Source organism: Dicentrarchus labrax, unplaced genomic scaffold, assembly GCF_905237075.1.
Source record: "Dicentrarchus labrax unplaced genomic scaffold, dlabrax2021, whole genome shotgun sequence".
NCBI classification, from domain to species: Eukaryota; Metazoa; Chordata; class Actinopteri; family Moronidae; genus Dicentrarchus; species Dicentrarchus labrax.
The window spans coordinates 15,621,827-15,647,939 of NW_026136704.1; the positions used below are offsets into that span (position 1 = coordinate 15,621,827).

General features: G+C 38.6%; 1 protein-coding gene across 1 annotated transcript; it reads right to left on the bottom strand.

Annotated features, from left to right (window-relative positions):
- Window positions 1-352: 352 nt before the first annotated feature.
- LOC127362419 (transmembrane protein 255B) lies at window positions 353-23,943 on the bottom strand. The gene is made up of 9 exons (XM_051398091.1): window positions 20,847-23,943; window positions 19,182-19,321; window positions 18,203-18,265; window positions 14,254-14,343; window positions 10,191-10,271; window positions 9,911-9,996; window positions 9,638-9,797; window positions 3,527-3,631; window positions 353-1,123 (listed from the first exon to the last, which is right to left on the bottom strand). The coding sequence occupies exons 1-9, from the start codon at window positions 20,908-20,910 to the stop codon at window positions 1,064-1,066; spliced, it is 849 nt and encodes a 282-aa protein (XP_051254051.1). The 5' UTR covers window positions 20,911-23,943; the 3' UTR covers window positions 353-1,063.
- Between the last annotated feature and the right edge of the window lie 2,170 nt (window positions 23,944-26,113).

Below are 26,113 nucleotides of genomic sequence, written 5' to 3' on the forward strand. Positions count from 1 at the left end.
CACTCCTAAACCAAACCTGTAGCTGCCAGTAGTTCCTCATCAGACGCTGATCGGTCACAAGCACGTAGCTTGAAGCCTGGCAAGACGGATCCTAGTGATGTTGTGAATCCTCGAAGGGTAAACAGAGAGCAGAATTAGAGCGAACCGGAGTAAAGGCTTATTTGAGGGCGAGGGCAGGGTTTTAAGAGAAAGCATTATAAAATCTTCATCAAAATCAATGAATCATGTTCTCAAACCGAAAGACCACGCTTTTGAACAAAGATAGGAAAAAAATGCCAGTACACCAAGATCTTCTCTGATATCAGATTTGTGTTGTAATGAACTTTTATATTCAAGGAAGGACAACTGAGGCTAATCGAGTTATTCTTTTATTCAAAATCAGCCAATGATATTTTAAATGATACATGTTGTGTATGTTCAGGTTTTAACTCTTGTGTATGATTTCACTGATGTTTATGAATGTTTGAGTTGTAGCCTATGCGCCCTATACATGCAGTTGACCTTTTTATATTACAAAACGTTTTATTTACAAACATTTTACAACTTAAGACCTTTATGTTTTCGATACAGTAAAACATGTTATAGTAAATGTAGCAGGAAGTACTTTCCATGAAACTTCCTGTGTCCATTTGATGGATTTTTACAAAACAAAATGTTTATATTTCTGCTTAATATTCAGACCAGCATATTTTTCTTTTAGTTGTACCTGTTGTACGTCCTCCCGTCCTCACAACATCAACAACAATAAAGCATCTGTTAGCCGTGTTTACACAGCAAAGAGGGGAAGGAGAAAATGAGGCAGCAAAAGTACATAATGCAGTGCATGAGGCACAGTTATCGAAAATGTCAGGAAGGAAAGAGAGAGAGAGAGAGAGCGAGAGAGAAAGGTTGTATCTCTTTTTGTTCTTTCTACATTTGCATTTTGGTCATTTTCTGGGGAAACCTATAGTTCCTCATAAGCACCTGGTTGTGCTCAGGCAGAGAGGCTGTGGTCTCAGTGAGGCAGCAGGCTGGTCAGCGGGGCGAACGGAGGAGGGTTGGACTTAATGTGGGGATTTGATGATTAAGAAAAACTCTGTGTGGCAGCTGTCGTTCCTGCTGGGGGGAAATACATCGAGGCTTCCTGTATGAGCAGGACAGGATAAAGGGAAGAGAGACAAAAGAAACGATTGAAACAAAGAAAGAAGTTGACCACATACTTCAACAAATGTGTGATCTCACAATGATTTCCAATATTCTGATGAAACTTTGCCAATAATCAAACCAATCACATCTCACTTTTTTTGTCAAACTGCTGTTTTGGATCAAGAATAAATGTTCACACTCTACCTTTGATTGGTTTCTACAGAACTGAATTCCAGTAAACAGCCTCGTTGAGCATAAGAAAAATTGGTTTATTGTTCTGGGTGCTAAGATTTATTGCACAGATCAAACCAGTTCTGCCACAACCAGATCAGTCAATCAAATGTGGGTGGTCAAGTGTGGACACCTAAACAGTCTTTTTCCACAATTTCTGAATTAAAGGCACCCTGTAGTTGAAAACAATTGAAATGTATTTATACAACTGGTAAATAACTCAAGAGGTTCAGTCCAACCTTTATGCACTCTTTGATGTGAGATGAGGTTCAGGCCATGCAGTCATAATGATAACAAAACAGATATGCTTGTGGGTAACTGGTTCTGCCTGATAGCTTAAGAGCCAGTGGTGGAACAAGTTTACATCTTAGTGTTGAGTTTGCTTCCTGGGAACACTGAAATAAATACATCATAGTTCAGGTGCCTTATCTGAGGTGACATGTTCACTTTTTCATAAAAGCCTGTAACTGGATAGAGCCATTGTATTGTGGCCATTTTACTTTCTGCCACAACCAAATAGTGTATCATTATATACATGCATCATATCTCCTGAACCAACCATGGTAACACAGAAAATGTATTGACATTTGATGGTGAAACGGTGTTACAATTATACCATAAATTGTCCAGGTGAATAGTTAATAGTGACGTTGTGAGAATGATATTATAGTAAATGGGAAAAAGAAAAAGTTAATCTGACTGAACCACACAACAATAACTTGTGATTTCAGCCATTACAGCAAGGATTTTTGTGTCGGGTAATGTAAATTAGTTACGGACATTCAGTTTAGTTTCTAGTTTGCCAATCCAGTGAGGGAATGGTGGACTCTACCACTATAAAAAAAAAAGCTTAAAGAGAGTTAATTACTGGATGTAAATATGCTTAATGACTGAAAAAAAGTGTAAAAGTATCAAAAATGGTGTTTCTGAAAAGGATTAAGGATTAAAATGTTTATGTTTTTTAAGCCTGCATTATTTATGTCAGCTTGTGGCTTCTTTGTGTTCTTCTACCTTTTACGGCTGATCGTGGTACTGCAGGAAAACACTCCAACTCATCCAAACTAGTGGTAAAAAAAAAACTCTGCAAGGTACCTTTTAACTAGAGTTGAAAATATCTGTGCTAAGCTCTGTTTTGAGGTAAATCGAGGACAAACAAAACGTGATTTGTGTTTGGATGAATCAGTATTTCAAATTATGCAAATTAAGTGAATGGGGAAAACCTCTTTCTTTTTGGAGTATGATCCTGGAAACAGTGAGACATTAATGTGATCCTCAGTGAGAACTAAATAATTAGAGGTTTGCTGTGGGTCATGTTCACATCTGAACCAGATGCCAGTGTTTAGTCACATATTTCCACCTGCTTTTAAATTCAAAATTCAAATTGCTAAAAGCCTTTTGTCTGTCTGAATTAAAATGCCTAAAACCAAGTTGTAACTACAGAGAAAATGGATTCTGGGTAGTGATGGTGCATACTAAGTGTTTTAACAAGATTCACATGGAGTTTTTATCCACCCACACAATTGTAAACCAAATAACTGGATGAATGAAACCTTTGATACACCAAAAACAGCACAGACGTCATAAAATATATCACTGCATAACTACTGTATACAACTATAATTGTAGTCATTATATAAATTGTCATTATAATTATCAAGCTAAAAGCAAAAAAAATTAAGTTTAATTTAGTTTAACTTATATGAAACCAAAGTGAATATAATGAAATTACAAAAAATATGGCTAAAACTAATATATGTTTTTATTAAAACAGAAGCAAAACTTCCACTGACAACTTTTATTTTGAAAATAAAAAGTGCCACAAGTTAAGAGAAAGTTAAAAAGGTACAAACCTGATATCTCTTTTTTATGTTTTCACTTTTTATGTTGGTGGAAAGTTTTTATGACTTTGTATTGTTTGTAACAAAGAACATCCATAATCAATAATGAAATAAAATTAGTAAAAAAATAAATTAGTAGGGTACTTCCTGGATATAGACGATGGTCGTCTATCAACAGTTGTTGTCGAGGGTTTTGCTCATGATGGTTTGTCATGATATCTTTTGCTGGTGTGCGTGTGTGTGCGTGTGCGTGTGTGTGTGTGTGTGTGTGTGTGTGTGTGTGTGTGTGTGTGGCGTGTGCTCTTGTGTGTGTGTGTTGACCACATACTTACTGGGTGGAGCTGGTGAACTATGTGTGTGTTGGCATTCATCAGCAGAGGAGCTGTAGGGGAAGATGCTGTGCTCTCAGAGGCCTCGGTCACAGGGCTGTTACTCCTCTGACACAAAACAAAGAGAAACACACACACACACACACACATACACACAATATTATTATTATTGTATTAAGTACAATGTTCTCTGATGTAATGTGCACGCATGAAAAAAGTAAAACAGTCACATTACAAATGATGAGATCCGATTATAAGTCTTAAGCTAGCAACACACTCTGATTAGAAGATTGTTTTGGCCATGATCATGGAAAGTCTGCACAGTTTGTCTTGTTTACATTTCAAATGTCTCATCTCCCAAATGAGCAAAAGGTCAGTTGGACCCATCACAATTAAAACATGTCTTTTATTTATGACTGTAGTCTGAACAAACCTAAATGTGATCCAATAGTTTGGATAACTAAAAAATGAACAGAGGCGACTGTAATCTGCAAAATCAGTTCAGTCACACACTTATGTGACAATTTATAGCAAATAGTTCAACAGTTAGATTTGGCAGCTGTTTGAAGGAGACAAAACACAAATATATAAATGTCTCATGTGAAACAACCCAGTCTTCTGAAGTTTGGCATGAACATCTTGTGTTCATGTAGGACTTCATCGCTCACAGAAGAAACCTGACTGAAACATTTTCAGAACCTTTAAATCAACATAAAAAATGTAAGGAGGATTTGGAGGGAGCTGTAGCAGCAAACTCCACTGGCATATGCGAGTGTATCAGCAGAGTATGAAGTGTCAGTTTCTAATATTATAATGTACACCTGTATGAATATGATTGGACAGTAAAGTCAGCCGATGATAAAGAGCAGTGTAAAGCACGAATCAAGTGTAAATGGTGACATCACCCATTGGTTTATGTGGTACCGTTTTGAAGCCAGAGTTTGGCGTTAAGGCTGTCGCATTGACTCTTGATTTATATTTGACCAGCACTGCCTAGTTTGACAGTTTGATATGAGGTTAATGCGGTGCACTGGATGAACTCGCTGAAAATGACTTGTCAGTCAGAAGATATCCATAAAGCGTACTCTGCTTTATTGTCTATTTTACTCTAAACTGGACCAAAATTGACAAAAAACAAAACAAAAAGAACACCATGCTGTATGGAAGAAGACTTGAAACAAGAGATTGAGACCATAAATGTATTAGGGAACTGTTCACTGAGCTGATAGATTGAGTTAACAGTAGGGTAATCTTTCCATAAGACTCCATACTATCAGACTTTTTTGGGGCATTACACATGTTTTAGGCTCTGCCAAGCTGACTTCACTTCACAGAACCAGAAGCTAACATCCGCAGATCTTCTCCACCAATGTCAAACACACAGCATTTTATAAAGCAGCTAATTAAAAAAAAAACGAAGAAATTAATGTGAACTGTTCATTTTAATCAGTGTGCACTGAACTTTGAGCAAGCTCTTGTTTAGCACGAAGGTGCACAACAGTGGTGAAGAGTGAATGAAACAGCCATTCAGCTAATGCAAGAACAACTCAAGTGCTCTGCCTGTGTGGGAGAAAACTGTGTTAGGGAGGGTAGTAAATATATGGACCTGAGTTAAGGGGTTGTGTTTTATGGCATGGAATGTCCTAATTAGCAGTTGGGTTCAACAGTAGGTCAAAGCAGATAAGGCCATGGAGAGACCTGGACTTGACATTAGTAAAATAAACAGGACAGACAGGGGTGTTCACTGTTTTACGATGTACTGAGATGAATATAAGGGAGAGCATTCTAGAAGTCTAGAGGGAACGTCTATGCTGTGGTCTTCCCTCCATGCTACATGAGTAAAGGAATTGATTTATCACACTGGGTTTGTAATTCTTCAGAGAACTAGCACCTCTCCAGATTATGGAAGAATTTCCCCGACATTTTGGTGACGAGGATGGGATGGACGTGCTACTGATCAACGCCTGGGTCTGGACTGAAGGTAACTCCGGGCAGGGAAAGTTCCACTCCGACAAACGGAGGACAGGATCCCGCCTGATGTCAGACTCAGGTGGTGGACAGTGACCGCTCCATCCATGGGAAAAGTGAGCACAGTCTTGAATCAATTCAAGAGTGAAAAAGCCTAGGTAGACAGTGCATTTTGAGTGGTTGTGCCTGGTCTGTGCGTAACCGAGGGGAACTTGTGTAGGTCCCAGTGTCTGAGTGGTGCTAGGAGCCTGTTTCCATGTAAAACCTATGGTGGTGTTTAGCAGGATCTCATGTAAATGCCAAAGGAGGTATTGGAACGGGGTTTCAGGTGCGGCCGAAACCATTAAAGCAAAGAAAAAGACAGAAAAAAATAAAATAGAAAAGACAATTAAAACAACTAAAATAGAAAATCTGAACTAACACTAACATCCATCTGTTGAATGTGCGACGCTGAATGTTTTCACAGGTGGGTCATGTACACATTATTCTGCAATTATGGGAGTTGCTTCAATTTTTCACGTCCTATTCAGCACACACGTCACTTGGTGCACACAGTTAGTGACGAGAAGTCTAATCGGGTCATTTTAGTGATGCAACACATTCCTCCCTGTAAAAACCTTTGATGAATCGGGGCCTCGGTATTGTTTTGGTCTCCATTTGGGTGGTCTGTCTGCAGCATGCTTGAGGTTAAATCCCAAACTGTTGGAGGCTGCCGATCTATAAATTTTACAAACTGTTAGTTTCCCTGTCATGTATAATCTACTGCCGCCAGATAGGAGGGAAAGAACATAAAACATCTGCAAAACAATTAACGTAAACATATTGACATGACAACTAATCATCTCATAGGTATGAAGCAAATAATAATTTGTCACTCCTACAGCTCTGGAAACTTCTGGGACTCTGATATTAAGAGTCTTACACAGAGGAGTCAGCAATCAACTCAGTACTGAATCATATTAAATTGAATAAAATGAGGAGGAACATTTAAATACATTCCTATTGTTAAAACATTATTATTAATAATATATTAACAACTGATTTAGAGAATTACGGCAGTTCAGGGAGGGATTACATTGTTCCAGAGAGGAGACCTCCTCTGCGATACAATGCAAATCCACTAGTTTTGGCAGCATGCAGTGAAGGAAGATGAGAGCCTGTGTGGTCTGTTGACATGTCTTCCAGATTAGACCCAGCATGAGCTTTTTCATAGACCACAAATAAACTTGTCACACCTGTTAGCAAGACAGCTGAAGCTCTGCGGATCCAGCAGACAAAATGTTTTTCTTGACTCACAGGTTGGTCCATAAAATTAAACATAAAAAAGTCTTCAAATTGTTGTTTTGTAAGAATATATATTCAGGTTTATAAAATATTCACATTTGAAGAAGCTGGAAACAGTAAATATTGTGCTGTTTTAAAAAATATAATGAATTGATTAGCAAAGAACGTTCTTTCTTTCTCTTTCCTCTGTTCTCTTTTTCTAGTAACGAGCAGCGAGCAGAGACAGTGACTTTTGTCTTGGGGCATAGCCTTAAGACACACCTCTACCGTCAAATCTGTTTATTATTAAATTTGGGCACAGACATACCAGATGTTATTTTGACATCAAACACCACATATCTAGGAGAGTGGAAACCAAATTTTGTTTACACTAGTTTGTTCCCCTGTAATGACCTCTATATTCTCCTTTCAAACCTCAAAACCACAGTAATATGATGAGCATGCAAAGCATATTTCAACATATATAATTTAGAAGATTTTATCAAATGGTTTTGGAGTCTTTAGGGAGAGTTTTCTGTCTTTGACTTAGTGTCTGATGTTTTTACAAGCGGAAGCTGCAGGAGGAGGAGTGAAGGAATGCTTTTGATAAACCTTGTTGATGGACTGGTGCTTAGCATCCAGAGACAGTCCTGGGTAACCCTGCTGATACATATTATCAGAGGTGAAAGAGTTCTCCCTCCAGTATCAGGAAAAACTGTTCAAACAGGTACATTAACTGATCTCAATAAGCATTTCTCATTCTCCAGGCTGGAAAGTGAGGGAGACAACTACGTTCAGAAGCAAACTTTAGCATTTTCTGAGTTTTAGGTTTGTCTTGCTGCATAAGGAACTTCATTTTTGCGAGGCAATAAAGGTCCAAACAGAACTGTGGATTGATTTTAAGCTACAAAGTAACCTTGTGTATTTCCAACATTAAACATGTTGGGACCCAGAGCGATAAGCATGAGTTTATTGTGCAGGCAAACCGCTGCCCTGCTGCTACGCTGTTGCAACAAAACAGCATTTGGACAGATGTGGACCTATTACCACTTTAATGTTTCTGATTTGGCAGTGACTGTTTTTCAGCCATCTATCCACAGCATGTGAGTATCCCACGCTTTAATTAAGCAGACAAATTTTCTTTCCATCAAACACAGCATGTGGTCTTGAGACCATCCGTCTGAACGCTGGTATGCTGTGGAAGGAGCACCACGTTTTGCAAATTAGCTGTGGCTACAACTAAAAACCATGTTACGGCTTATCTCTGGTTGCACACTGTGTGTTCCCACCAGAAATGATTTAACCGAGCCTGAACATTCCTACTGCACAGTAATTTATTGTAGCCATTTAACTGATACTCTTTACACCTGATGTCAAATTTGATATCACACCAGGATATAACCAAAGAATGAGACCACACATCCCATTTGAGGGTAAAAAATTTGGTGTTTTAGAATCAGAATCAGAAAAATAAAATACCACCCAACTCAATAACATCTCTGTGAGTTTGAATTACATTCAGTTTGCCTCTGTTTCTCCATCTACTATCTGAGTCGTATTGTTCAGAGATTAAGCTAAGCTCTCTGCTGTCACTTTTTAAATACACAGTGAAATAGGCTGGGACCTACAGCTACCAAATATGTGATTTATAAGTCAACTAAATCACTGACCATGCTATGATATGCAGCCAGAATAGCGTTAAGTAGTTGTTTTATGGATAAATAAATTTGAGTTTCTGTTAAGGGATGCTGTAAATCTGAACATTAGGTCAGACATGAAGGTATTTGGCTTTAAAAGCTGTACAGAATAAAGATTTTGTTGCTGTGTAATCATCTCTGAAATCTCTGTAATGAACTCCAGCCGTCTCCTGAACCCACTGCTTGTCTTTTTACCGTCAGCTGACCATGGAGGGATGATACTAACTGACAGGTCTGGAGACTTGGTTTACGCTGTACCCCGAGCCAGATCCAATCTGTGCACAATGAGTCCCACATTGTGGATGGCATGTGAACAAAAATTTCTGGACATCCCCAAACTTCCCCATTGCTTTTTCTTATCCATTTATCTACACACAGCTTGTGCATGTTGAACAATAATGGCTTCAGTCATGAGGGGTAAGACTTTAACCTGTGGTTGGATGCTATCAGTTTTCACTGGCAGACTTTGTGCTACAGGTCTTACATCAGACTAGGAAAGATGCTTCATAGAAGGCACTGAGTGCAAAAACAAAAGGTAAAGGTAGGTTTGTTTTTTTTAATGAAATATTTGAAAGAACTGTAACTGCAAATTGAATATTAAAGGTGGCATGAGTGGAAGTCGCAAATGTATGTGAACAGATACAGATTCAGTCTTGTTGCCATGAATTTAGGCAATTACGCTTCTGCTCAAGCTTGTTTTGAAGTTTTTCTGCCCCAACAAATCAATGAGAGCAACTTTCAACAAAAAAAATAGAAAAAGTAGTAAAATATCCTTTACACAGATAAAATCGCCTTAAGCCTAAGGTCTAAGGCCTGAGTTACTTACTTTTAATTGAGTTTAAAGAAGTTCTCCACACTTAGACGTGTTTTTTGAGCTGTAAACTAGATTATATGACTGTTCTGTGATGAAACACATCGGTGATGGTGTTAATATTGACATTCTTTCCAAGTTTATGAAAATCAATATTTTGTGGGTTGAAAATGGCTCAACATGCCAAATCACCCTGAACCTTGCAAGCGAATGCAGCCATAGAGTCAAACGTTTGGTAGAGATTTATTTTAAAAAAGGGAGTTAACAGCCTCTAATGAGAGGAGAAAGCAGCCAGAATTGAAGGGTGCAGTTACACTTTAAATGTACCAAATGTACCATTTCGTCAGACTCTGTGTATGTGTACGTGTGTCTTACCAAGTCCTTGATGCTGCCCAGCACCGCTGTGGTAAGGATGCCCGTGAAGAACGCCATGAGGTTCAGGCCAGTGAGCGTCCAAATCAGAATGTACAGAGTGAAAACTTCCTCACAGCTTCGTACTCCAACAAACTCATAGTAGTTGCTGAGGTAGCCTCCACTGCGGATCAAAACAACAGCTACGTTTATTATTTGGATACAATTCTGAAATGATAATTAGGATTTGAAAAACATAATGGGAGATGACATTGTAGGATAATGATGCTGTCTCACTTGGCGCAGTCGTACAGGTCGCAGCAGTAGCAGGTCCCACTTCGTACTGTCATGTTACAAGACTCCTGTGGATTCCAACACGACACCTGAAAAAGGAGAGACAAGTATAAACTGTAGACATACAAAGACGTGTCCTTCTAAAAGAAAATGGGGTTATATCTGATATTCAAATGTAGCAGGACCTGCCCGAGTTTCCCCCCATTGCAACTCAGATTGTAATAACTTCTTCGTCTGTATTAGTCTCAGGACAATATTGTTTCACTTTCTAGGTTTTACTCACAGTGGTGTAGAAATTCTCATAGATGTAGCCGCTGCCGCTGCTGTAATACTGACATCTACCTGCTTCCAGTGGACGCACATCCTGGCAAAAGTTAATATATGAAGAAATGTCATCCACAGGGTTTCATTTCAGAATAAACGGATACATTCTTATTACGAATAAAAACCATAAATAAAATAATAAAATGAACTGACATTTATTACACAAGATGATCCAGATGGCCGTGTCTACAGAATGACTGAAGCACACATTTGAAGTGAGTGAACAGTGTTGAGTTTGGAGTCTGTTTGTGATCAATTTCCAAAAGTCCACTTTTGTCTTAAATTGGTAAAAAGAGGTTCACTTCAGTGGAAATGGTTTCTCTGGTAAAATTCACATAAATCATGTTTGGTTTGAAATACAAAATATGAGGTTTTGTCAGAGAGAGAACAATAAAGTCCTGGACTTTACTTCCATCGTTGTCTGTGGTACGATGTGTGTGGTTTGATTCAGAATAACACTGATGTCGACCTACAAAGTGGAGAAAAACCTTTCCCATCTATTGTACGGTGAAATAAAACACAACACAGGTATTGACACCCTGACGGAGTTTATCTTAATACATTTGCTCCAACGTTTCTTGAAGTCTTCAACTATATGGTAAGTACCATGAAGATTAAACATATAATAATCTATGGTACAAAGAAGAGATAGTAAAAGAGATGTAATCCTTATCTGAATAAGAGAGATGGTGAGATAAGTTAAGATGCTGTGCTTTAACCTCTTGAACATCATAATTCACTACAAAAACAACAATAACTTTAAGAATGTATTCTTAAAGGGAGGCTTGTACTCATACTGCAACATCCTCTCATGTTTCAAATAGGAGCACTGGTGCCATTTATAATTGCAATAAATCCATTTAAGTTTATTTTTTCCCCAGATCACTTTGCTACGCTACACTGCTTGTAATTCTATTTATTACAGGCGTCCTAATAACAGCCCTGACAACGCAATAAAATTCGGTAAAGGAATCCAGAACCATCCTGAACATTTTGTATTTTCAACAAAATATTTTCAAGGACTCAGCTCTGCATCATTCAAGCTCCAGCATCTGTTCTTAATAAAAACAAACATTATGGTGTTAATTGAAATTAAAAGCCATCCCAGCCTGGAAGAATTTTACAGTTTGGTCCAAAAAGATGGTATTTACACTATTGTGACCATTTCAATAATAACAGTTTGTTAGGCCATGTCACCTTGAACTGGTTATTGTAAATGGCTGCTTTACCCATTCTCACACAGCTCTGTTCTGCAGTAAATGTGCCTCCCATATAGGTTTTCAAGCCTGCTGAAATTCATATTGCCTGCTTTAATAAGATTTTCTTTAATACATGCACTCTCCTTTTCTCTCTGTATTATTTTACTGCATTTTCGCTCCTTTCCCCAACGTTTCCCCCTTTGTTTTCATTCTTTTCATGTGTGAGGGGAGGTTGGGGAAATGAAAAATACGAACTGCATACCTTTCCACCAAATCAAACGATGAGTGATTATGAGGCTAACGTCTCGATTGGCCTTGGATGGCTCAGATTAGCCAAAACAAAAAAATGTTTCTGACCAACAGACAGCTGCACAAGTGTTAATAATGGTTAGCAATTACAAAAGAATTATATATACGCACATTTAATTTAAATTTTATCTATAAGCTACTAGTATTCCTTTACTGTTAGGTCCGTTGTTTGTTTTTGAATTTTCTGCTCCCCACACTTACTGATCAGACACACACACACACACACACACACACACACACACACACACACAATCACACACAACACACACACACACACCCTGATGGAAGCAAGCTACCACGCCTGACCATCAGGAGCAATTTGGAGTTTAGTATCTTGCCCAAAGACACTTCGACATGTGGACAGGAGGATGTGGGAATTGAACTGCCAACCCTGTGATCAGTGGAAGAACCCACTAATCAGACGAAGCAAGAAGCAACGCCTAGCACTCATATAACTAACGTCAATAATCAGTAATCAAGTACACATCACAGGAGAAGCCCAAAAAATAATACATATCCTTCAATAGAAACAATTCTACAAATCTGAGAAAGTTGACAAAATTGCTCAAATAAAAAAAAATAAAAAGGAGTCTGAGTAGTATTCAGTCGGTTTGAGGAATAGTTCTATATTTTGGAAAATGTGTTTTCTTGCTGTGAGTTAGATGAGATGAAACGATGATGTATGTGCACTAAATATTAGGCTAGATGCAGCAGCTAGATAGCTTAGCTTAGCATAATGTTCATAATGTAACCCTCATTAACATCACCAATGTTCAGTAGATGGGTGCAAGTGATCTTCTGAGTGGTTTTAATCACCCGCTGCAGAGCCCTCTTGTCCTGAGCACATCCCACGCAACAGGGATGTTATTCTTTATGTGCTGGAGAACCAGTTTGTTAAAGCAGAGCACTTCATCAGAATAGGGGTGAGTGCCACAGGGCGGTAGTCATTTAGACTACATACCACAGGATTCTTAAGTACAGGGACGATGGTGGCTGTCTTTAAGCAGGTGGGAACACTCTCCTGCGACAGTGATGTGTTTAAAATGTCAGTAATGACATCAACTAGCTGAACAGCACATGTTTTTAGTACACAGGCAGGGATGTTATCAGACCCAGCAGCTTTAGTCATCTTCACTCTCAGCAGGAGTTTTCTCACAGCCAGCGGCCGATCCTCTGGAGGAGGAGTCGACTTTAGAGCTGACTCTTTGTTGAGGAGATGAAAGTGAGCATAAAATGTGCCTCGCTCATCTGGTAGCGTGGTCTCACACAAGATGGGGTTGCTGAGGCTTTTGTAGCCTGTGGTGTTCTGAATCATTGAGGTCTCTCTCCAGTCTCTGTCTCCACTTTGCCTCCTCGATGCCAGCTTTCACTCTTGCTGTGGCGGCGCTGTATGCTTCATTGTCGCCTGACCGAAAGGCAGCTTTTTTGGCTCTTGATAGAGCCCTCACCTCTCCATTCATTCAGGCTCCCAGATAAAAACATTTTGTCCCCTCTTTTGGTCCTCTCTACTGTCAGTATCTAAATAAAGCGAAATAAAAAAAACCTAGAGACCAGGACCAGGACCACAAATTGTGGTTTTAGGCGGAGGTTATGTGCTGAATTGTCTCCACTGGTTGCCTGGCAACCTCAAGGTAATTACAAGATGTTTTAAAAAGACAGTGAAGTCAGGTGAATGTTGGCAAAAAGAAGGAAAAACAATCAATACTCATAATAATCAGATTATTCAAATATTTGTGGGTACAAATATAAAAGCAATACGTTCTTGCTGTATGTAAAGGTTAAAGGGATTAGTGAGTGAGCACAAATCAGTGTGCAAGAGTCTGTAGTTTCCTTAAGAACTTAAGTCATAATTGTACTCAATTATGTTTACAATTTAAAATGCAGCAAATGCAAAACACAGTTAATTTAAAGTAGACAAAAACAAGACTATAGTGCAGGTTGTGAATGATTGAGATGTGAATATATTGTTATTATTTTCTGAATAAAGAGGGAGTCTTCCACAATTCATTTCTACATTAAATGTATCTGTTTTAGTTTTAGAGTTTAGTTTTGAAAGAGGAATGCAGCTTTGCTTTTCTAACCTGTTAAATGTTCTTTTAGGGAGGCAGCTCTATATTGAAGCAACATCAATCACATCCAGAGACCGTCTCATCAGATGTCTGGATATATAAAGCCAAACTAGACACTTCTACACTGATGGTGCATCTTAGTCCACATTATGCTTTCACAACTGGCAATTTACTTGGCAAGAACATAAAAAACAAAGCTGGCAAATGATATAAAGACTGAGCTATAATTTGTGGGAACTCTTTTCATGGACACAATTGTGTCAATATTGCCAACAGAGCGAGGTTGGCGCTCGCTGCGAGCCAAGAGGCTGTCCAGGTGGATCAAAGTCAACCAGCACAGTGGTTTATCATTGCTTCATGGTCTACTATTGCTGCTTTGTTTCGTCATACAGTACAATGTTATGTTAAATGTTACAGTATACACACGCAAGTGCAGGTAACTCACCATGTTAAAGACAATACAGACGCCATCAATCAGTAGGCAAACAAAAGACGAGATGATTCCAAAGCTGAGGAATATAATCGCAGCCGTCAGCTGGAGGAGGAGGAAGAAACAAAGTGTAAATGAGAGAATTTCCACATAAAATCTTTAAGATACCAGATATAAAAACTAGTGTTATTTGATTGGAATGACAATTTACTATTACGGCCAAGATCTTTTTCTTTTTTCTTTCCAACAGATGCATGCCAATCACATTTCTATAAGAGCCAAATAGCCAACAGCACATTTAACTTATTTGTCTGATAGGTGTTTCTTCACAAGGCAGCTGGCTCAAAAAACATTTAGTTTATTAACTCTTCAAATGAAGAGAATATTGTTTTCAGTGTGTTTCAATACTTTATTCCATTTGAATACTGAATGATGAAAATATGAACAAATATTATTCAATTTGTCCTGATATTTCCACCTGAATGGGCTTCCTACCTCTCCTGTACAGGTTTTTCTTTACATTTAATTTATGTACTGAATATGTATATTATAATTATTATAGTTATATTTATATATAAAATAGATACGAGTATGTCTTGTACGTGAATGTCACTGAGTACATATGATGTCTTTTTCTTTAGTTTTTAATGGGCAAGCAAATCAAACAAAACAGAATTAAAAAAAGATTCATCATTTTTTATATTAATTTGTATAAGTAATAATGTTCCCACTGACTGCAGGTTAACTGTCATAGACACTGAAGGAAGACAAAGAGGCTGCAGGTTAAACTTTGAAAGAATTTCACTGAAGACCCGATATCAGTCCCAGAACAGAAATATGATAGTCTCATTTGTTTAAACAGTGACTCTTCAACATCATAATATTATTCTTGCCTACTTGAGATCAGACAGAGGAAGATAATTGTGTTAGCACTTATAACCACTGACTGCGCACTGTATCTTCCCATCATTCCTGCTCTTCATTAATCACAATCTCAATTTACCTGGAAAAATGTCATCGGTGAAATAAATTCAATATGAAAAATGAAAAAGTTCTCATCACGAAACTTATCTCACCAGTGAAAAGGATAAAAACTTAATACCAAATCCAAGCAAGACAAACTCGATCCAAGAACTCCAAAAATGGAAGTATTGTCCACAAATGCCCTTATGTCCCTCATGAATAAGATCATTTGCTGTTTCTAACATTTTTGAGATAAACTGGGATTGTTGAGAGCATCCTCTGATAGCACATCAGGTTAGGATGAAGTTAAGCTGCTTGAGGTTTTTTTGTTTGTTTTAAATCTTCATTCCTACGTATCAATTGGATTTTAATCTCTCCCTGTGCACAAGTAAAAATTGTCCTGATGGTATTGATAGGGGGTCACAGAGATCATAACAGAGTCATGTGGAAAAGGTATGTAATACACATCACAACTGCTATATTAGAGCCACAGTTATTTGACCCAGACATGACATCTAATACATGGAAGTAAAGAGCTGATTAACATTTGGGCCAACAGGATTACAGCATTCACTCACATTTACTTCAACAAGGTTCTTTCTTAAACGAATCAAATTACCTAATTCCCTGTTCCCATACTGTTCAACAACAATGCGTTAGCTGATGTACTTTTGTACTTTTGTACAAGTTGTCGGCATGTGTTCTGTCAGTGGTGAGCAGCTAAGAATGACCAGCAGAGGTATGCGTCACAAATTATTCATAAAGGATGAAATAACATTGTGATAAATTGCCTCATCAAGGGTTTGTATTTAGAGAAAGGAATGTGTGTTGAAGGATTGGACGGCAGATTAGCATCTATTTTTTCTATTTATTTCTCCTGCAGTGGTTCACTGTAGCAGCCGTATGGGACGGATATCTTACAGTGAACACTGAGACAAACACACAAACACTCACTATGTTCTACAATGAATATTAGATGTTAGATTGACATATTGGCTCCTTTTTCATAATAGCTGTCATGCATTTGAGAAACTTCTTTAATCAAGAACAAACCATATAATCAAACCCAATTATTTATTGTTTGTTAAGAGTTATTGTCGGTACGCCTGTAAATCTGATCCGCTCTCACACAGTACACAAGTTTACAATAATACAGATTTATCACCTAAAACTCTTCTTGATTTCAAACATAGACAGACAAAAGCAGTCTCTCATTTCTAGCCAGGTACCATTGATATGTCAGCTAAACCGACAACCGTCAGTGGCAGATTACATCAGGTGTGGCTAACGTCCCTGAGCTGGTTGAAAACGCTTTGTGTGCCTAACTTACTAAAAACTGTAAAAGTTTGATGGCTAACAACATAATAAATAAAAGTCAGCTTCCACACCAGTTGATAATCCATAACAGACACAGAAATAACAAACAGCATTGTTTTTGTATTGAAATGTAGAAATAGTTATTCCTAGTGTTATATTATTAAATATGTAAGATCAGATTCTTATTTATTTATATATACACATTTCTCTACTTAGCTATAGAACATAGCTAACATTAGCTTTTAATACTATCCAGCTTGCACACAGTGAGGAAATACTAGGATGAGATAGTCGTGATCAGGGCTTTTTTTTGTAACCCACAAAAGCAATGCAGTAAAGGATCACCAGTAATCCGATTAGATTGAAAGCCCATTTGTCAGACAGTCTGTTAGCCCCAAAAACAAGAGCCCCACTTTTCCAGAAACATTTTTCAAACAAACACAGGACCTTCACTCAGGAGACTGGGGTTCATGTCACATGTTAAACCAAAAGTAAACATTGGGTTATTTTTTATTTTAAGGTACATTATGTGCATCACGTGACTCGCATAATGCAACACAGTTTTTTTAACATAAAACTTGATCTTTTTCTAAACCTAAACCTAACTGTAACCATTTCACAACAATAAACAAATGTCAAAGGGGCTCCCAGGCAGCCCAGTGCATACAGATGTTAAAGGGTGCCATGTGCATCTGTATGAGATATGGTGAAGGCATGACAAAGCACTGCTATTTGATGACCTGGGATGAGAGCAGCCATTTTATTTGAGTGTAACAATAAAAGACTAAATTGGGCCATAACAAATGTCTCAACAGAACAAAAAGAGTAGAGGTCGTGGCATTCAGACTATTTTCTGCATTGAACCACATTTTATTAATGTGAAAATTACCATAGACCAAAACACCACCTCTGCATCGAGCCAACCGTCAAGGCCACGCAGCCTTTTGATGGGAAGAATCGCACTTTTACATTAAAAGAGAAACAGAAAAATGCAGAAAAAGCAGATCTCATCCTTCCTGGATAGGATCCCAAAAGGATAGCTGTCAGAATGTACATGTGTCTAGAGGATTGTAACTCTTTATTTTGGCAGCAGTGGACTAAATTCCTTTTTCACAACAATAAATATGAATTATCTTCTATCATTTCAATGATGCTGAATAAGAAACCAGAAACAACTGTATTAATGACCAAAGCTTTCACACTTTTCACACATAAGATGAATATTCTCTGTCAGTTTGGTAAAAAGCTAAATGATCCTGGTGAGATAGCAAGCTCCAGTCGGAAGCTGCTGGAGTATGGGTAGTTTTGTCCAATTTTGATTAAATTTGCAGGTCTATTTAGGTTTTTTAAGTGGATCGACGTTTTTCTCTGACATTTTAACAGTGTTACGTTAGCTGCGCCCACGGCCCTTGAATCCTGAGTTGTGTGTGTTGCCAGGTTGGACTTACAGATGAATTTACTGCTTTGAGTTAACAAGTGAGTAGTGAATAGGTGAACATGCGTTGAAGAGCAGCACAACTGGTAACTGTGCGGACAAACTGTATCTCTCTTGGCCCATTTACACTCCCTTTTTAGCGAGTCGGGGCTGGGTGTGAACAGACAAACATGAGGAAGAATTATGACAGAGGATGTAGGTGTGTGATTGTGTCAGATGAGAAGATACAAGGAGAGTAAGAGAGTATACCAGCTGTTTGCGGTTTTCTTTCAGGCAGAGTCCCAAAAGTCCCAGGAACGATCCGAGGGTGAGCTGCAGAGAACATGATACAATAAACAAAAGAGAAATATGGTTCATTTTCACAGGAACTGTGACACTGTTATGATTTGGTCCTATTCCAAGTAAAGAAAAGCCAACATTAGTACTTAACAGTTATGAAAAGAGCTCTAGGGGTATAATTTTAAAAGCATACAGTGTGTTTTATGTTACTTGCTGTTGCAAAAGGTGGTTGAAAGATATAAAAATGAATCATGGCTCTGTAACTGCATGACTTGAAGTCTCACCACAGATATATCCAGAAACTTAGGAGAAATTGGACGCTACTGTACTTCCAGAGGACCCATTATGTTTGTCCAGGTTCAAACTTGGAAGAAAAGTTGTCAGCCGAGAGCCTGTCTAAACACTTTGGGAAGTGCTCGCGTGGACTGTCGATCATTAATGTCACAGCCTACCTAAAATTATGTCTGTCTCAAGCAGACGACAGAGGAAGACCACAATTACCCCTTTTGAGGGCCGGTTTGGAGCCACTTCTTTGCTTTACGCCAGGGTTGTATGAGGGGGCACATTGTATGTATTTGTATGTATTTATTAGCTGTTCAGCGAGCTACTAATTTCTCACAGTAATATAATGAACATAAGTTAGATGTTATGAATTAAACATCAATGTGAAGTTCGATGTTCGTTCCATTGACGTTTGCAAGTTGAACCAACCCTAAACTGACACTCCACACCAGCCCAGATTTAGCACTAGGCTTGTGTTGGTGGAAAGGGGGTAAATCAGTAAAACAAGACTAAAATATTTCAGCCTCATGATGGATATCAGACACTGGAGGATGTTTTCTTATGCTGTAAAAATTCCTCCTTATTTCCTTGTAGCTTATCACATCAATCTGCCATCTCACTGAATAAATCATGGTGGGGAATTATCGAGGGACATATAACAACTTACAATCACCCCAGAGGTGTAGCCAGACACATTCAGGCTCTCTGTCCGGGTTGTGGTGTAGACTCCCAGCAGCACCAGCAGCAGGGACAGACTGAGCATTCCCAGTACGAGCCACAGCGCTCTCCTGACCCTTACCACCATCTCTGCAAGCCACAGAGGACAGAGAAACCCTCAGTCATGTTAAGTTATATGACACAGTGCAGGACACATTTAACACAATAAACTAGACTGCTTGTCAGCTGTGAGCCTCTTGCAGCTATCTACCTGCATACAGTTCCTCTAGTTTCATTTCAAGGTCAACAAACCTAATTTAAACCTGATTTTATTTACTTCATTTAATTAAAAAAACAAGGATCCAAACCGTATATCTCCATCTTGTTCCTTTCAAATGCCAAGTTCAAATCTCAGTATTGAAGAAGTCTCTACTTAGTACTTGGGTAATTGTTGTGGACTGCTCACTGTATTCATTACATGCCTTTCAAGAAGGTTGCTGCTGGCAAACATATTTATACAATTTTAAATAGATTTGAAAACAACCAACCAATGTGTGTTAAAACCACAGTATTCCCCCCCCGTCTTCTTCATTTTCAAACATTTACTCAAATCTATCCACAGAGTTACCACCAGAGTTATTTGTTTGGACTGTAGAAAGAAAAAGCCCCACACACATATGCAAACATATGGAGGTATGTAAACTCCACCAACTCAAAGCTGTGGTCCTTAACCTAACGGTCGCTGATACACTGCACCTACAATGGCTGTTTTTATTAGGTATGTTGTTTTTAATAAAGCTAAACACTGAAAACCTCAAAACGTGAACACATTTGCTGTCTTTATTGTCTGTGTTGTTGTTTACAAAAGGTCATGATTACAGTTGTAAATAATCCAACCCTGAAATACCCTAAAACTGGTACTGGTCATCCTAAATTTAGCGAGAAAAAACATCCAAGTACACAGCTCCGTGTCAAACTGTGTTAAACTATCAAAGATAAAATGTGATAAAATACAATATCATCACTATTTATATTTATTATTAATATACATACAGTCCTCTCATTATTATAAAATATAAAATACTAATTTAAATAAAATAAGAGCAACCTTCTGCCAAACATGATCATTAGGCACCATCTCCATCATAGATAAACATTTTATTGTGAAATTATTTAGCACCCTGAGAGGCAGACATACAAAATACATAATCAATGATGACACTGAGATTTTGTAATGAACTAAAAGTGTGTACCTCAAACCAGAACATATATTGTACACACTGTAAAATGAATGGCTATTTTCCAGTCTCTAGTCTCTCTCATAGAGTTTTTATTAGTTTATTAGTTTAAAAATCCTCTAGGAAAGGGACCTTCAGGGGCATCCCACTGCTACATCTGAAACGACTTTTATTGTTACTGGCTGAGAAGTGTAAGTAAATCTGTCAACTGCAACTGCATGTGAAATGAGCTGTGTACCATCCTAAAAACACATTTATCTGGGCTACAGTATCAGCCTACTGAAAAGTGATTATTAGTCTCTGTGAGATCATTAGCCCACAAGAAGTCCAACAGGTTAAGAATAATATAATAATTTAGGTAAAACATGTATTTAATGCAGCTCTGTCACTGTCCCAGGTACATGACCACATCACCATCCCCACTCCCACTGAGTTACCTGTTGCTCTGCTCTTTGGCACTGGTTTGTCTTTGCCCGTGGCTCCCTGGATCCTTGCAGTCATGATAGATCCTGTCCTGTGAAATTTCCCTCTGACAGCTTCACAAGTCTGGGACCTGTTCAGGTTTCAGGTCAGGCTTACAAATCTTCTCTCAAAGCTTGGCCAGTCCGGAGTGTCACAGGCATCTACTATGTGAATGCAGGTCTACTTCAGTGCAGCTCTGTGTGCAGAGTGTGTGCTCCAACCTCTGCTGCATTCAAGGGCAGTCGGAAATGTGCGTATCTACTGCTGTCAAAACACTTGAGGATATACAATAGCAGGCGTTCTTTTCAAAAGGTCGACATTCAACCCTGTTTGTTGTAAATCAAATTGTCATGGGCTTCATGTGCTGCTGCAGCAGGATGAAGAGGTGGGATGTGCCGTATATGAACACATCTCTTCAAAACAGATGTTCGTCAGTTTATCTGTAGGTATGGCCCATGGAGGCGGGCTCTGTTCATTCTTATGAAAGCCGCTCAGTAGCGTATGAAGTCAAAAAAAAAGTGTGACTTCCTGGTAAATCATGTGGCCCATAGAGCAAGCACACTGAAGACTCTGGTTGGGCTAACTTAAATGGGGATACAATTATTTAATCAAGTCGGTTTTCCTGATTTCCGAGTGTTATTGGACTGAATGGATACAGTTCTGATACTGAAACAAACATTTTCACAGGGGTTATAACACTCAAAATACGTACCCACCAGTTTACAGCTGCTTCTTTCATAATGTAATCATATGGGGAAAAGTATTTTTAGGCCAGTGTGCATCATGGGATGGTGTTATTACACAGTTGAGCCATGGCTTAGCAAGGCCAAATTAACTATAAATAAGACCGGGCACATTCTTTACAAAACATCATGACCACCCCTTTTGGAGAGTAGAAAACATTCTAAATAAGTCAATGAACTTAATGAATTGAGGTTGATCTGTCAGCAGAGATTAAGTAGCAGCCACAGTGACGTTTACTGATGCTACAGTGTATGACTGTACTCCAGCCAGCTATCCAACAGCAGACACTGCCATCAGTATCATTTAGCTATTTACCACACTGACAGTGAAAATGTATCTTACGTATCTCAAATCTCAGCGTGAAAGCCTTGGTTATTATTACAGTTGTTTCTAGTTTCTTATTCAGCCTCACTGAAACGACAGAAGCGAGTTCATATTAATTGTCATCAAAAAGGAATTTAGTCCACTGCTGCCAACATAAAGAGTTACCATTCTCTGGAGGCTGATACGCTGTAACAGCTCTCCCTTTGGGATCCCTTTCCTTCCAGGAATGATGGGTTCTGGATTGGTATCTTTATTTGTTTTACAACCTGCTACACAACAGCTTTTGGGGCATTTTTCTGTTGATCTCGTTAAGTGAAAGCACGATTCTTTCCCCCAAAACGTGGCGTGGTCTTGGAAAAGGGCATCTATGGAGGACAGGGAAGTAAAATTGGCTTCTGGGCCCCTCTTAACCCCTTATTTCTCCCACTCTCAAGGAAATGTGTAGAGTTTTTTCTATTCTACCACTGTCCTCGCTCCCAAAGTGTTGTGTGGTTATTAAATACATTAATTAAAGATTATATACATTTAAGCACAGAATTGAGTTTAGAGATTTGTTATGTTGTGTATTCTGGTGCATACTCCCAAACAGGTTTTGATTAAACTGGCACAGACCAGGTGCTGAGTGAGCATTTCGGGCCCCTGTAGAGATAGAGCCTCAGAAGTGCAGTTGCCTGCTCTGCCTCGTCAGTATGAATAAAGGAAATGCAACAAGCGTGTAAAATGAAACTGTGTGATGACTATTGAGCCTGTTACTTGGAGAAAGTCTGAGAGATGAGGGGGGAAAACTTGACTCAAATACTCTACCATTTGTTGTACAATTTATCCAAAATTTTGTTATAGATAAGATAGGTAATGTTGTTTATGCGCTACATGAAAACATGTTATATTTTTTGTTTGATGTAGTGTCATGACATGGATCATGTAGGTTGTGATAAAACAACAGTTGAAATCCTGCTGCAAACTTTAAAGTTCATCTGATACATACTTTAAAGATAATACAACTGAATGTAAAATGTCCTCTATGTACAGAGCAAGAAGAAAGCTTATAAATGACTAATCTGTATTATTAAAAAAATTATCCATCAATGATTATGTAGCCTAATAACTCTAATTCATACATCGCATTCCAAATTATTATGCACATTGGATTTAAGTGTCATAAACATTTAATTTTTAGTTTTTCAATTAAACTCATGGATGGTATTGTGTCTCAGGGCTTTTTGGATCATTGAAGTCAATCTCAGTCACCTGTGATAATTAGTTTGCCAGGTGAGCCCAATCAAAGGAAAACTACTTAAGAAGGATATTCCACATTAGTAAGCAGGCCACAGGTTTCAAGCAATATGGGAAAGAAAAAGGAGCTCTCTGCTGCCGAAAAGTGTGAAATAGTGCAATACCTTGGACAAGGTATGAAAACATTGGATATTTCAAGAAAACTTAAGCATGATCATCGTACTGTGAAGAGATTTGTGGCTGATTCAGAGCACAGACGGGTTTGTGCAGATAAAGGCATAATGAGGAAGGTTTCTGCCAGACAAATTCGTAGGATTAGGAGAGCAGCTGCTAAAATGCCATTGAAAAGCAGCAAACAGGTATTTGAAGCCGCTGGTGCCTCTGGAGTCCCGCGAACCACAAGGTGTAGGATCCTCCAGAGGTTTGCAAGTGTGCATAAACCTATTATTCGGCCACCCCTAAACAATGCTCACAAGCAGAAACGGTTACAGCGGTCTCAGAAATACATGAAGACTAATTTTCAAACCGTGTTGTTTACTGATGAGTGCCGTGCAACCCTGGATGCCACCATGTCCCAACAAGGCCGCAAAGTCAGCAAGGAGGTGGCAGGATCATGTTTTGGGCTGGAATCATGGGGAGTGAGCTGGTAGGTCCCTTAAGGGTCCCTGACGGTGTGAAAATTACCTCTGCAAAGTATGTAGAGTTTCTGACTAACCACTTTCTTCCGTGGTACAAAAAGAAGAACCGTGCCTTCTGTAGCAAAATTATCTTCATGCATGACAATACACAATCTCATGCTGCAAAGAATACCTCTGTGTCATTGGCTGCTATGGGCATAAAAGGAGAGAACTCATGGTGTGGCCCCCATCTTCCCCTGACCTCAACCCTATTGAGAACCTTTGGAGCATCCTCAAGCAAAATATCTATGAGGATGGGAGGCAGTTCACATCAAAACAGCAGCTCTGGGAGGCTGTTCTGACATCCTGCAAAGATATTCAAGCAGAAACTCTCCAACAACTCACAAGTTCAATGGATGCAAGAATTGTGAAGGTGATATCAAAGAAGGGGTCCTATGTTAACATGTAACTTGTTAAGATTTTTTTTGATTGAAATAGCTTTTGATTTCTGTAAATATGATCTCCTGATGCTGCAAATTCAACAAGTTACCATTTTAGTTCTCTTTACAACCTTTAAAATGTTTTGATGTGCATAATAATTTGGAACAGTGCATTTTGAGTTTTTTAATTAAAAAAAAAAATCTGTTATCATTAGGAGATTTGTTCAATAAAATTTGAATTGTTCTCTAACGGTTGATGACTTGAAAATTATACTGACTGTCATTTGCATCGACTATTTAGGAATATCATTTGCATAATAATTTGGAATGCGGTGTATGTATTAGTGACATTTTACTTAACAGTTTATCCTTTCCTCTGACCACCCAGTCGGCATGGATATACCTCAAATCCCAGCTGGACATAGTTACAAGAAATTAAGAGCCAGGGAAATATATTGTTTAATAAATAGTTTTTATGGAGCAGACAGATAAGTTGACACATTGAGATAAGAGGAGTTAGTTCTACTTATCCCAGTTCCAGACATCTGGATTACAGTCTATCACACTGAGATTTAGTGCTTTAGTGAAGTGGCAACAATGTGACCCTTAATTGTGAAGAAGGATTACACGTTTTAAAAGTGTCATTCAAGAGGAGTAGGTGAGTAAAATCTTTTGAAATCATCACGTTGCTTTTTTCCATGGTGTTTGGACTGATGTATGTTAAATAAACTCATTAAATGGTGGGAAATTTGCCATGTGCAACCAGTCTGCAGGGACTTGGCTTGGGAACCGGAGGGTTGCTGGTTCAAGTCCAGCACAAACCACAGTACAGAGTGTGGACTGGTAGCTGGAGAGGTGCCAGTTCCACCTCCTGCGCAATGCCGAGGTACTCTCGAGCAAGGCACCTAACCCCTAACTGATCCCGGAGTGCTGCTACATGGCAGCCCCGCACTCCAACATCTCTCCACATTTACATGTCTATAAGCCCTGTGTGTGCATTTCCCTATTCTTCTTTAAAGTATACATTCAGAACACAAAAAAATCATCCTGAAGTAGCAGTACCCTGATATACCTTTAACACATCTTTCATGCCCTGGTGCACGCCGCTGATCCTGGGTCTGACATGTAGAGACACTGTGGGAGAGCTACACACTGATTGAAAAAAAAAATATTATGACCAGTTGTGTATGACCTTTGCAGATGCACATGAAAGATATAACACGTCTGTATCTCCTACTCATAAACACAGAGGGGATTTATTTGATCTGTATGCCATCCTATCAGAAGAAATGTAAAGGTTAACTACTGTGAGGAGGTTCTATAGGACGTGACTTTATTGGAAAGTCGGTTCAAACACGAGACAATCTGATTTCTGGTGGTAAATTCAGTGAGGAATGAGCATCCACACAGCCATAATGTACTGAAAAATGTTTGTATGCAAGTACAAGTACAGGCAGGGAGTAGCTGAACACGTTCCAATAAAAATCAGGCATAGATTAATTATTAAAGTGTTAAAATATCAACAATTGTTGTTATTGTTTAGATTGTATCTTTCTGTTCAGAGTGAATGAGGGTTTTATATCTTTCCACTTGGTTATACACAGTGACATTTAACTATGTATGGTATTTACCCATTATTATGATTTGATTGACTTTTCAAGGGGTTATTAAAGAAGAATCTAATGCAAGGAGGCTTATTTCTGATGGAAAAAAACGTGATTCGTGTTCACAGTAGTTTCTCCTTCGTGCCTGGTTGAGTCAAGAGGTTGCTAGGGATGCACTGATTGTAAAATTCTGGGCCAATATCGATGTCTAAAGGATCAAAGAACAATTTGGCCGATATCGACCAAAACTGGTGCATCCTTAGAGGTTTCAGTTGGTTGC

Excerpts from the sequence above, each read along its gene's own strand:
- LOC127362419 (XM_051398091.1), bottom strand. The coding sequence starts at position 20,910 with ATGACTGCAAGGATCCAGGGAGCCACGGGCAAAGACAAACCAGTGCCA. Across the intron at positions 19,322-20,846 it reads GCCAAAGAGCAGAGCAACAG|AGATGGTGGTAAGGGTCAGG; the intron begins GTAACTCAGTGG and ends TGTGGCTTGCAG. Across the intron at positions 3,632-9,637 it reads TGGGCAGCATCAAGGACTTG|AGGAGTAACAGCCCTGTGAC; the intron begins GTAAGACACACG and ends GTTTTGTGTCAG.